General features: G+C 37.4%; 1 protein-coding gene across 1 annotated transcript; it reads left to right on the plus strand.

Moving 5' to 3' along the window:
- Positions 1 to 225: 225 nt before the first annotated feature.
- LOC107815644 (exocyst complex component EXO84A-like) lies at positions 226 to 7,144 on the plus strand. Its single transcript, XM_016641259.2, has 6 exons — positions 226 to 593; positions 1,787 to 1,884; positions 3,069 to 4,110; positions 5,152 to 5,853; positions 6,213 to 6,349; positions 6,842 to 7,144. Exons 1-6 carry the CDS (start codon positions 441 to 443, stop codon positions 6,978 to 6,980), a joined length of 2,271 nt encoding a protein of 756 aa, XP_016496745.1. The 5' UTR covers positions 226 to 440; the 3' UTR covers positions 6,981 to 7,144.
- The last annotated feature ends 6,710 nt before the right edge of the window (positions 7,145 to 13,854 follow it).

The following is a 13,854-nucleotide window of genomic DNA, read 5'->3' on the forward strand; positions in this document are numbered from 1 at the left end:
TACTATCACTAAAGAGGTTTTAAATTAATTGCATTTAAATTATATAAATTTATCAATTATATATAAATTAGTAATAAATAAGAATCCTTTCCCTAATATTAGGGCTTTTAATTGGTAAACGAACCCCATCCCTCTTTCTTCGCCTCTCGCTTTGTGTTCTCTCCTCTTTATTTCTCTCTCTCTTTGTTATTTCCACAGTCGTTATTCTCAAGCCAGTGGCTTTTACCCTTATTCTCACTCATACAAAAATCATATTTGATAGCATAAAAATAGGTCTTTCCCTGTTAAAACAAAAAAAAGGCTAAAAGAAGGTAATTAAGAGCTAGTCTATCGTGATCCAGTGATAAGGCGACCTCTTAAATTAATCAATCTCGCTTTTTATTTTCTTTTCTTTTTCATGTGTGTGATTCGCAAAAAAATACAGAGAGAGGGAGACAAAGATGGATGGAGGTTCATTCTCGTCAAGCATAGGAGATTCAATAGATTTTGAGGAGAAAGATCTATCACTTAGCGATAAACTCAAAGTATTTAAAGGTTCTGGTTTTGATCCTGATTCTTATGTTACCAATCGATGCCGTCACATGAGCGAAAAGGTAATTAATTAGCCTCTCTGCATTATTATATGCCCATGCATATTCATGCACGCTTATTCATACCAATTATGTGATATGAATTTCTCCCGGGATTCGAGCCCTGAAAATAGAGCTCGCGCTTTTGGAGTAGAGAATATTTCTACGGAGTACACTTGGAGGCTTAGCTTAGCGAATTCAAATTAGTTGACTAATCTAATGACATAATCATAAATAGTTTCATCCTCTTATAGGTGTACTTAATAGATGCACCAAAAATTTTCCATTGAACTCCTTATCAATAATTTCTTCTATCTCTACTTAATTAAGATGAAAGCCGATAAGAAGTGCATCTTGCTTGGAAAAAACATTGCCAAAAAAGGGGCCAAGCTCGTTTATGCCCTTATTTGGCTTCAAAAAAGCATTAGAAACCCTTTTTTAACTTGCGGAGTAATCAAGGAATAGAGGCTACTATCAGGGAGAGGAACTATTTTCTCTCTATCCAGCTCTTCGCAATATAGGCTTTATAGAGGCTTCTCATAAAGGATTAGCTTTCTACTCGGACTTGAGATCCTTCCCTTAGTTGACTGGCTGTCTTAAATAAAAACAATGCACATAAAGATAAGACGACTTAAGCTTCACTAAAAAAGGAAACGATTTTTTCTTTCTTTTCATCCATACCTTACTGAACAGTGGGTTGTGTACATTTGGATTAGCTTTTATTTCCCGTCACAAAGTGCATTGCCCTTTTAAGTTTGCTTTGTTTGGCGTCCAAAGATACAAGTTTTCAATCTCTGTTATTTATTTTTTATTGTTACCAGACACGTAAGCCATCGGTCTGTTCTTGTTAAATATGATAGGGAGATGGATTTCTTAGCAAATATAACGTGATTGTTATAGGAAATTAGAATTTTCAATTGTTGATCACAGTCTGAAAGAGAAAGTTTATTTCGTTTCTAGGAGTGTTTCTATTTTGAAGTTTCAGTGATGTGCTTAGTCTATTTCTTATTAGTATGAAATATGTTGACATATTTTTGTTGAAAAGTGAAGCTACGATTATTCATATGCTTGGTTGAGAATTTGCATGCTTTATTTATTTATTTATTTATTTCGTAGTCAAATATTGACTACGCTAGTCCTCAACCTATATAAACTAGTAGCTTTATTTTGCTGAAAAGAAATGTACAATGTAAAGAAATTCGTTGGAATTTTTACAGGAAATAAGGCATTTATGTCATTACCTTGTAGAATTGAGGAAGGCTTCCGCAGAGGAAATGCGGAAAAGTGTTTATGCAAATTACGCTGCTTTCATACGGTAAGCAAACTCTGGCATAGTATTTCAAAGTTAGTACCTAGTATAGTACTTTACAACTCGGAGCTACAAACAGTTGTAAGTTATACATATGGCTCTGCCCAAGTGCCCATAGAATGATTAAATGTGATTATTAAAATTATTAGCCAATTTCAAAAAGATTGTCAAAGCATTTATAGCTACACAAATGTTATATATGGTTTCAGACCACAAGTTTCAAAAGTTTTATGATCACACAAATGTTATGGCTTATTTAAGATCACATATCTAAAAAGTCTTCCATTCTTTATTAAAATTTGTGTCAAGTCAAACTAAGATAATCTTTTAGAAACAGGTGAGCAACTGATTAAAAGGAGCTGATTAAAAGGATAAAATGAACTTAGAGTGTAAATGACAGATCATTTTTATTTCCTGTTTAACTAAGTGAATGCGTTTGAAGATTGTCAGTACGCATGCATGAGCCACTATCTCCAATCCATATTTTTTGCCACTAAATTGTGAATGATCTTGTCCTGCAAATAAAATCAGAGTTTCGAACTCAAAGGAGTAAAGGACCAAAAACAACTAGACTTGTCTTGGAATTAATATTGCAAAAAGAATTGAGATATCGATCCATAGCTAGATATTCTTAGAGCTTGAAGATCTGTTCACATATTATCTACTATGAAAACTAGACTTGCCCTAGAGTAAATCTCTTATATTGCAAAAAGAATTTAGAGTGTTGCTTGCAGTGAACCTCACAGCCTTAGCTAGATGTTCATTGAGCTTTACTGGAAGCTATTCACATATCTCTGCCCAGAACTGAACTTTGTCGTAAAGGTGCATTCATTATTCCTGTTGATTCCATATGGCAAGGTTTTGCCTGTGAAGTTGCAACATTTTTTGTTCCGAATAAATACCAGTAAGCATAAAGTTTATTTGGTTTTTCAGTTTTCATCTTAGTGAATACTTCCTCTCTACCTTCACAAGGTAGGGGTAAGGTCTGTGTACACACTACCTTCCCCATACCCCACTTTGAGGACTGCACTAGGTTTGTTGTTGTTGTTATCTTAGTGACTGCCTAATGAACTATAATTACTAGTAAAATATTCATCTGCTGCTGAAACAACCAATATCATCCTTTTGCAGTGTATCTAGGCTATTGGTGCATCACTTGCAGAAGTTTCTTATACGTTTTATATATGCAGCACATCAAGGGAAATCTCCAATCTTGAAGGACAACTTATTGCCTTGAGAAATCTCTTATCTACTCGAGCTGCAATTGTTCATGGTTTAGCTGAAGGAATTAATGTTGATTCTCTGTCTAGCTCTGAGTGTTTGACGCAAGATGATAGTTTTAATTTTGGTGACAGAGATGCCGCCAATTCTGAGAGTTGGTTAGGACAATTTATAGAGAAGCTTGAAGTGCTGCTTGCTGAGAGGAGAGTGGATGAAGCTTTGGATGTGCTGGATGAAGGTGAACATATGGCGAAGGATTCTCGTAGTAAACAGACATTGACTCCATCAGTGTTATTATCATTGCAGAAAGCTATCACTGAACATAAGCAAAAATTAGCAGCACAATTAGCAGAAGCTGCTTTCCAGTCTTCAGTCAGTGCTGCTGAGCTTCGCTCGGCGGTGCAAGCTCTAAAACGTCTAGGTGATGGGCCTCATGCTCATACCTTGATGTTAAGTTCTCACCAGCAGAAATTACAAGGTAATATGCAGGGTCTTCGGCCTTCAGGTACTTCACATGCGGTAGCATATAGTGCTGCTCTTTCACAGCTTGTATTCTCGACCATTGCACAGGCCACAAGTGATTCCTTGACCTTATTTGATGATGAACCTTGTTATTCATCTGAGCTAGTAACTTGGGCTGTCAACCAGACTGAGAAATTTGCTCGTTTAATTAAGAGACATGTGATAGCTTCACCAGCAGCATCAGGATGCTTAAGACCTGTTGCTGAGAGTGTTCACATAAGTCTCGGGCACTGCTCTTTGCTCGAAGCTCGTGGGTTGGCCCTTTCACCGGTTCTCTTGAAAATCTTTAGGCCCTGTGTTGAGCAAGCACTGGTTGCCAATATAAAGAGGATTGAGCAGTGCACTGCTGCAATTGCTGCTGATGATGATTGGTCGTTAACTTATCCACCAATCGGCTCCCGTTCTCTAGGAACTTCATCTCTTGCTGGTGTCATTGCCTCCCAGCCAAAGCTCTCAAGCAGTGCTCATAGATTCAACACAATGGTTCAGGTGATTCATTTATCACCAATAACCACCTCTTGCATTTAGCTTTGTTTCTCATATATTCCCAATTCTTGTTTTTTTTCCTGTGGATGGTGTGATAACTGTGATAATTATTTTCATTCTCATAATTACAGGTGGTAGCCCAAATAAACAAAACATATATACTGATTATGCATATAGTATATTATATGTATATTTATGTATGTCATATGTATATTTATACATAATCTATATTATACTAAAAGCACAAATGCTCTTAGCGAAATGTGATTTGCCTTTTTTACCGATTAAAAATATATTTTGTATTGGATAAAATTATAAAATCAAAAACCTTTCCTAAAATTTAGGAGTTCAAAATCAAATGGAGTAAGTTATTTTCAATATTATTATATGTTGGATAGTTTTTACAAACAAAGACACAAAATATTTTAAAACAATAAAAAAGATCACAAAAAATAGGAAGAAACTTTCTCTTTCCAACAAGAAAACTCCACAATTTATGTTTTTTCTGTCCTTGTATTTTCTTCATACAAGAACAATTTTCCTCTTTATTTTTGTCACGATCTGAAATCCCCATCGCGGGATCGTGATGGCGCCTAACACCGAATGCCAGGCAAGCCAACATAATAGATAATATAAAAAGGAAAGTAATAAATATCTAATAACTGACCGATGACATAATAAAAATATCCAAAGACCTTTGGTGTCACAAGTACATGAGCGTCTAAATCCAGCTAAATACAAGGTTTGAAATAAATACAACACTGTCCGAAATGAGAAGAAACAATGCAAAGAAATAGAAAATTACTCAAGGGTCTACGAAAGGAATGCAGCTCTACCACGAATCACGGAGTGGTAGCTGCTATGTTCCTCTCGGGACTACGTGGGTACCAATGTCAATCTGCACAAGAAGTGCAGAAGTGAAGTGATACGGAATCGTATCGAATACACGGATAATGCAAAAATACATGGAATCAAAAATACACTCTTCAGTGATCTTTCTAAAGGATGTAATATTTTGAAGCTCCTTCTTGATCATTCTGTCAGGAACTATGCGAGGACATTAGTACTCTTGAAAGCTTACAGTTGTCCGAGCAAGCTTTGGAAGGTGTAATGCAAGTGTTTAATGCATACATAAGTATGTTAATAAAAGCATTGCCTAGTTCAGTGGAGAATGAGAATCTTGAAGAATCCGTAAATAGAATTGTAAGGATGGCTGAGACAGAATCTGAACAGATTGCTTTACTAGCCAATGCATTATTGCTAGCGGACGAGCTAATCCCTCGTGCAGTCGCCAAGCTTTCATCTTCACAACAACCTAATAAGGCAGATGATACATCTAAACAGAGTACAGATAGGCAATCTCGTCTTGTAGAGCAGAGAGAACTAAAGCGAAGACTCCAGCGTCTAGTTGATCAGTTACGTGACAGCTTTTGTAGGCAACATGCACTTGATCTCATTTTCTTGGAAGATGGTGGTGTTCGTTTGAGTCCAGATATGTACATAAATATGGATAGAAATCCAGAAGAGATAGAGTGGTTTCCATCTCCAGTATATCAGGAACTGTTTGGGAGGTTGACTAGAATTGCTGGCATAGCATCGGACATGTTTGTGGGAAGAGAAAGATTTGCTACTATTCTTTTGATGAGACTCACTGAAACTATTATCCTATGGCTTTCTGAAGATCAAACCTTTTGGGAAGAGATTGAGCAAGGGCCAACGCCTTTAGGTCCTCTTGGGCTTCAACAGGTTTGTTCTTTTTTTGTGAAATAATTTATTTTGAAGGGGAACCTTGGAGCAACGGTAAAGTTGTCTTTTTGTGACCTATAGGCCACAGGTTCAAACTATGAAAACAGCTACTAATGCGTGTGTTAGGGTAGGTTGTCTCACACCCCTTGGGGTGCGGCCCTTCCTCGGATCCTGCGTGAATGCGGGATGCTTTGTGCACCAGGTTGCCTTTTTTGTCAGATTATTTATTTTCACCCATCTCTATAAATATTTCTCTTTTCATTTTCTCTCAAATTCTGTTGTCGTTTTGTAAATGCACAAATTTATTACGTAGTAGTACCTTGTATTCTTGAGAACCGAAACACCATTTTCCACTGCAGTTTTATTTAGATATGGAGTTTGTGATTCTCTTTGCTTCACAAGGGCGCTACTTGTCTCGAAATCTTCAGCAAGTAATCAAAAACATTATAGGCAAAGCCATTGAAGCAGTTGCTGCAACCAAAATTGACCCTTACAGGTAAACCATAGCAAATAAAACAAAGCTTATTTCACAGTCATTAGTTACTGCTCCCACCATCCTAATTTATGTGACACTATTTCCTTTTTAGTTAGTCCCAAGAAGAATAGTAACACATTTCTATATTTACAAATAATTTAACTTGAAACTTCTCACTTTACCTTGATGAGAATTTATAACAACACAAATATCTATAGCTTATTTTGACCGCAAGTTTCAAATATCTTCCTTTCTTAAACTCCGAAGTCCAGTCAAACGTTGTCACATAAATTGGGACAGAGAGAGTAATAAAAAAGAATTTAAGTAAAGAGCACTTACAATGCGAAAGATTTTATACCATTGTGTAATTTAACCTTTTATAACAGGTTATTTACCATTTGTTCCAATTATTATTGTTATATATAGTTATTTTTAATTACCCTTTTAGGTGATGTCATTTCTTACTCCGTGATGCATAGAACTAAAACTGATAAAAAGAAATTCAATGTGCAGTGTGCTTCCAGAGGATGACTGGTTCGCAGAAGTAGCTCAAATTGCTATAGATATGCTAACTGGAAAAACACACGTTGGGACTGTGGAGAATGTTAGCAGTCCTACAGCATTATCCGTTCTTTCTCATGGAAGTAACTAGCAATATTTTACTTCTATCTATCTGCCCGAAACAACATTTAGATAGTAATCTTTAAATACTTCATTTAGTTGTTGATTAGGGAAATTTATTTTCTCAATTACACTCTGGTGTTTGGCTAAAGTCAACTTAGTTTCCTCTCATTGAACAAAAATGTATTTAGTTCTTTGAACTTTGTAATACTTATAATTGATTAATACGAATGAATATTTGACTGTAGTCAAGCGCACCTGTACAACAGTACAACAGGCTTAGACATGTCAAAAACCCATCATTTTATTGTTTATCGTTTGAGGAATAGTGTTGCAAATGACCCTGTGCTACAAGATATGAAATAAGTATGAATTATTTACGCAATCGGTTGGTACTATGATTCCAAATTTAACATATTGTCTTGCAAAGAAAGCCTGATGCTTATGTGAACCGTCCTCGACATCCCAAAAAGTATGAACACAAACTTAATCTTAGAGTTGCATAAACAATTAGACAAAAAAGTAAGAATTTCCAATGCCCTTTCATATTATCCAATGTATCAAGAAACATTAGATAAAACAAGTAGCAACATCTGAGGGATAAAATGCATTAAAACCTAGGAGGGTTGGATCTTCCATAAAAACCCAAAATTCCTGAATATCCATATCTAATTATTTCACAAGTAGAATTCCAGAGAAGTTTTTTAAGTAGAGAAACCCGAAATTATTTAGTCTTTCGGATAAAAATTCTCTTATGTGAAGTGATTCATCAATCTTACCCATAGTAAATGCTATGAAAATAGAGTGGGCAACTATATCTTGGATTTCACCATTCTTTTTCCCTTCACATAGTTTTCTTTGAAATAACCTAATATAGATTATATAACACCCCGGAAAATTTCGAAATATTTAAGTGTAAATTCCCGTAAAACTTCGCAAATAAATTCAAGGTTTCATGGTATCGGAGTAGGCTACGTATTTGAGGATTGTATTTTCTCCATGAGGATGCTATGTGAATTCTTAATAAAGGTAAAATATGTGTGGTCACATTAGGCCTTATGAAATTTTGAAGGAAATAGGCCAAACTATGAGTATGATGTTTCCCTATTATTGTTCTTCGTGTACCTGGTATTTCTATGTCTAATAAGGTGAAGTTAATGGATAATTTAATTATGAGGGGTATCTACTTGCCATCCTTGTTAGATAAGACCTAGAGTTGTGATTGCCTTCGTAAATGTGTTATGACGAAGTCTGTAAGCCGAGGAGGCGACCTTAAGGGCCAAGAGTGTTAAGGAAATAAAATATTCTCACTTGAGTGTATAGTCAAATGATTGTGATTTGAAAGGTACTTTCTAGGTGTTATGATTTAAAAATATGCAGTTCCTGTCCAGATATCATTTTGATAATGAATTGCTTGTAATACTGAGATTAGTGTTATTGATATATACATTGTGGTGCTTTATAGGGTTGTGGATGTGTTACTAGGAGTTGTTTTGGTGTTACTCTGACAGGTGGATAGGCTCAGTTACAAGGGAGACTCTAGCTAAGTTTTTGGAAATTTAGGGAGTTAGCCAAATTTTGAAACTACTGGTGTGTGTAAACTTACAGTTGAGCCACATTGAATGCTAATGGAGAATTTTGACCCTCATTCGATGACTTTGAAAATAGAATTGTCTAAGAGCTTTTGTACTCAATTCATGCCCATAAGTGGCTGCTTTAACTAATGCTTTGCTTTATAAATATATTTTGTGTGATTCGAGTTTTGGTTGGTATGTGTGTTTTATATGTGTGTTTCTATTGCTGGTTGGTATGCCCCATTCTTTGGGAAGAAATCATTTATGTTTAAAGTTCCCATTACAAATGGATTTGAAATATATGATTTCTGAAATATTCTATATGTTGATATTTGATGGTGATCTTTGAAATTGAAAGAGGTGAAAGTGTGGAATATGAAATATGGCCATCGTGTCAGGAATAAAGACTCTTGTGAATGGCCAAATGAGCCAAGAAAATATTATCGTCGTGAATGACTGGAAATATTAATGAGAATTTATACAATGTGAAAGATGTTGAAGTGAGTACAATTGAATTTATGTTATCTCTGTGCAAATCAAATCAAAAATATTTTTGGGAGCACCATTAGCAAAACCAAGGAAGGGTGGGCCATAAGGCCCACACCTGAAACTACACGTGCCGGTGTAGGGGTGGATTGTGATTATTCCCCTTATTTGGGATGAAATTGAAATATTGGAGAAATTGTGATATTATTCCCCTTAATTGGGATAAAACTGGTAACAATTGTGGATTGGAAAAGTCAACCCACACGACATATGTGGGAAGGCGGCCTAGCTGATCGGGTGGAGATCAGACGCTATGTTGCGCACATAGTGGTACTACTCTTGGTAACAACTTTCTTTCGCATCACATGTCAAACCACATTGTTCATGGGGAGATGGCCTAGCCGATCGGGCGTGATCGGACTTCGTGCTAACAAAGATGGTGGTATATCGGTGCTCAAAGTCATATGATGATTTAAGACTAGTCCAATAGGTTCGTATGATGATTTTGGACTTGGACGTATATTCGGGTTGAGTATCGGATCACCCGAGAGCGTTTCGGCACTTATTATGGAAGGTTGGTATTTTAAAAATTTAAGAAATTTTTAAGTTTGACTTGAAGTGGATATTAATATTATCGATGTATGTTTGGGGTTGCGAGCCTTGGAATAGCTTCATTATGTCATTTATGACTCGTGTATGAAATTTGAAGTCATTCCAGCTTGATTTGATACATTTCGGCATAAGATATAGAATTTGGAAATTTGGAAATTTTTAATTTGATTTGAGGCACAATTCATGACTTTTGATGTTGTTTGACGAGGTTTAAGGCTTTGACTAAGTTCGTATTGTATTTTGGGACGTGTAGGTATATTTGGTTAAGGTTTCGAGGGCCTCGTGAATTCCGGATGGGTTAACGGATTGATATTTTGGACTTGAGAAATGCTAGAGTTGGGCAGCAGCTGGTGTGATCGCTTCTGCGGTGTCTTGGTCGTAGAAGCAACATTGCAGAAGCAAGGTCGAGCTCACAGAATCGGAATGGGAAGGGCCAAGGCAGTGGCAGCAGGTGCAAAGAAATTCACGCACTTGCGGAATCGCAGAAACGAGAATGAAGATGCAAAAGCGGCTGGTCCGCAGATGCACGATTGGCCATCGCAGAAGCGCCCGCTTAGAAGCAAAAATACTTCCGCAGATGCGAGGTCTCAGCTGGGAAGTGTACTCCGCAGATGCGCATTTTGGCTCGCAAAAGCGAGGCCGCTAATGCGCAAATATGTCTGCAGAAGCGAAAACTAGGCATAACATAAGGGGATCAAAATTGGTCATTTCGTCATTTTCATTTAGGATTTTTAGAGCTCGGTTCTTGGGCGATTTTGAGGAGTTTTCATTATGTAACGCAAGGTAAGTAATTTTCCACTTGTAGTGAGCTTAATGTAAGGTTTATATGTTGATTTAAGGAGGAAAATTTAAGAAAAATTTAGGATTTTGGTAGAAAACCTAAAAATTTGGTATTTTTAGATCTTGACCACGAAATCGGACATGGAGTCAAGTATAATTATATATTTGAGTTTATGGTACGATGGGTATAGTTTATCTTCGAATATATTTGGAATGTGGATACGTAGGACCGAGGGTCGACTTTATTGACTTTTAGAGCGGAGTTGGGAATTGTTTGAATTGTTTAATTATGGGTATTCGAGTATATTTTGACTGGTTTGCACATTGTTTGACTAGTTTTGGATTGACGGGCATCGGCTTGAAGTCTTAGAGAGGCTTTGGAGTCGGTTATGAAACTTCGGAACGAGGTAAGTCTCATGTCTAACCTTGTGAGGGGGAAACTACCCCCTAGGTGATATTTATTGTTATGTGCTACTAGTTGTGGGTGCTACGTACGCACGAGGTGACGAGATTCCATACGTAGCCAAAGCATGTTAATGTCCGGGTAGACTTAGGATCGTATCTTGAAATACTTGAATTACTTGAACTCATTCTGGTGGCTTAATTAATTGAAGTTATAATTGAAATTGATTTAGAAGTAAATATATATACACTAGGCTAAGCGTTAACACTTTGAGTTGTGGACGAGTTATTTGAGAAATGGTAAATATTAAATTCATTTTGTGCTCATGTGCTATATTGTAAATATGTGCCTCGTAATTCGGTAACTTCCTTCCTTTTCTTGTGGATCGGGCTAAACACCTCGGCAGTATATAGATGCATCTATGGATCGCGCCGCACGTCCCTCGACAGTGTACACGTTATTCTGGATCGTGCCGAACGACCTCGGCAGTATCGTGCGTTATATCGCTAGTAGCCCATATATTTATGAGCTAATCTTTCCACTGATGTCCGGCCTTTTATAGTATTTCCTATTTATTTTGTATTCACACTTGGCATGTTCTGAGATATTAAGGAAGAATACAAGTTTGAGAAAATTTATGCTTTAAAGGGAACAAATTGGAAAAATAAACTATGGGATTACAGATTTACTTCATTATAGTTGTACACTTCATATCTGTTATGAATTTATCATATTATTTATTTGGACCTCTAGTAAGTGTCGATGTAGACCCCTCGTCACTACTTCTCTGGAGTTAGGCTAGATACTTAGTGGGTACGCGTTAATTTACGTACTCATACTGCACTTCTGCACTAAATGTGCAGGATCTGAGAGGTTCATTTAGAGATCATCTTGGCGCACAGGCGCATCTGTTGAGGAGACTTTATATGAGCTGCAACCCAGATTATGCATCGCAGTCCACTAAGTCTCCATCGTACTAACTATTTTATCCTGTCTTATTTACATTCTGGACAGATGATGTATTATTATTGTACTTCTTAGAAAAAGGCTCATGCACTTGTGACACCGGGTTTTGGGGGTTCCTTCAGGTTATTCATTATTGTGGTTCGTTTAAATATTTTTATTTACTCTATAAATTCTATTTTATTTCGTTCAATTAAGGAAAATTATGATTTCAAAATACTAAAATGAGTACTTAAAATTGATAAATCATTGTTGGCTTGCCTGACGGCGGTGTTAGGCGTCATCACAACCTATAGTGGATTTTGGGTCGTGACAGCTTGGTATTAGAGTATTAGGTTCACTTAGGTCTCACGAGTCATGAGCAAGTCTAGTAGAGTCTTGCGGATCGGTACGAAGACGTCTGTACTTATCTTCGAGAGGCTACAGGGCTGTTAGGAGCACTTCCCTTCTTGATTTCCTCATCGTGCGATTTAATTCCTTTGAGGCTTATGCCTTTGTATCTTTCCTACTCAATCTTATGCGACGTGAAGTGCTTGTTGGCAATTAGACATCCAGGAGTGTATGGGTACCACAGACGTGGTGCAGGATGTTTTACCCGGCGTGTTCGGGCAGGCTATTATCGTCGCCTTGAGGTAGGATATTCTATTATTTCAGTTCAGTATTTATACTTCCTATGGTTTCGATACTGTGCACGATTTCCTACGATGTTTTATGCGTTGTTATCGCACAATTATGGTGTAATGGTAAGGTGCTTGGTTATGTGTCGAGGCAGTGAATGACTCAAAGGGAGGATATCTCAGTGCGTGATTTAGAGGTTCGGCGTTTAATTCCATCAAATGAAAGGCAATAGGGCTATGAATGTTCAGGTTTTGGTAGATGGAGTAACGAGACTTGGTATTTTCGAGCGTGGTGGAATTTTCATTGTGATGTGGTATCGTCATCCTTATTTGACCACATTATGATTCACCGGTGTTATGGTCTCCTTTGATTTTGCCTTCGGGGTAGGGTGTTGTGAAATGGTGCCTGAGGGGCGATTGGTAGAGATAGCGGTGTGCAGCGGTTCGGAATCGAATTGGTATTTCTAATGTTGATTTATCGAGAAAGATGATCTTCGAAGAGGCTTAGAGGCGGTAACAATTTATTGGTTCAGGTGCTGCAGAGATGGATTTTTGATTTGACTCAACATTTGAGCAGCGAAGTATGAAGAAGGACATGGCGGGAAGTGTTTCGCGGTGGTTGAAGTACTAGCATGTTAAGTATGAAAAGCAGAGGTTGAGAAGTTGGTTAAAGGAGATGGTCTAACCGGAGTAGAGTGGAAGATCAGCATATGGAATCTGTGGTGGGATAGCTGTGTGCCTTGAGAGGTGTGAAACGGTTTGGGAATCGTGATGGAAGGTGATTTGGTCTACGGATTTTATTTGGAATGATGGTTACTATACGAAGAAATATTAAATATGGCAGGAAGGGTTGCTTGAAAAGAAGAAGGGTGTGAAGATTTGATTATCGTTTCGGATGCGACATGGCTTTGAGTTTAGAAGGTATGGTTGCACTTTCAGTTGATGTCAACGGGGAAGGAACAAACATCTACGGCTGGTGGACGAGCATGGGCTCAGAAGGGTTTATTGAACTCTTGGTAGTTGTACCCAGTGCAGCGTCGTTGGAAGATGTCGTTAAGGAATTTCACAGGTGGGTTATCTCATGTGAGCAGGTTAGCGGTTGTGTGATGTTGATGAAGCTTCTGCGAAGAATACTACTTGTGACTCGATATGAGGTCGAATATGTAATTGTGACAGATTTTTCAGAATGTTCATGAAAGGCTTAACAAAAGATTTCGAGAAATTTGGCGGGTTAACAGTACGGGATCATGGTAATTGAGAAGGAGGAATCATTATAGGCTCTACATTATGCGATGGTAGCTTAAAGCTAAGTGGGGGAGATCCACCGTCTATGATTGGATCGCATGGTTGTCTGCTTGTGCGGTTTCTGGTTATCAATGCATTGGTGGATTATTTATGACTAAGAAAAAGGAAATATCAGGAGTAATTCGAACGAGGAACTTGATGAATGTGTGTTATACTTCGCCTTAT

Source organism: Nicotiana tabacum, chromosome 12 (assembly GCF_000715075.1).
Source record: "Nicotiana tabacum cultivar K326 chromosome 12, ASM71507v2, whole genome shotgun sequence".
In the NCBI taxonomy this organism is placed as follows: Eukaryota; Viridiplantae; Streptophyta; class Magnoliopsida; order Solanales; family Solanaceae; genus Nicotiana; species Nicotiana tabacum.

What these genes read in the sequence shown, in the direction of transcription:
- LOC107815644 (XM_016641259.2), top strand. Translation starts at nt 441, where the DNA reads ATGGATGGAGGTTCATTCTCGTCAAGCATAGGAGATTCAATAGATTTT. An exon ending in GTCCTCTTGGGCTTCAACAG is followed by an intron (nt 5,854 to 6,212) that starts GTTTGTTCTTTT and finishes TTTCCACTGCAG; the next exon opens with TTTTATTTAGATATGGAGTT. An exon ending in ACCAAAATTGACCCTTACAG is followed by an intron (nt 6,350 to 6,841) that starts GTAAACCATAGC and finishes TTCAATGTGCAG; the next exon opens with TGTGCTTCCAGAGGATGACT.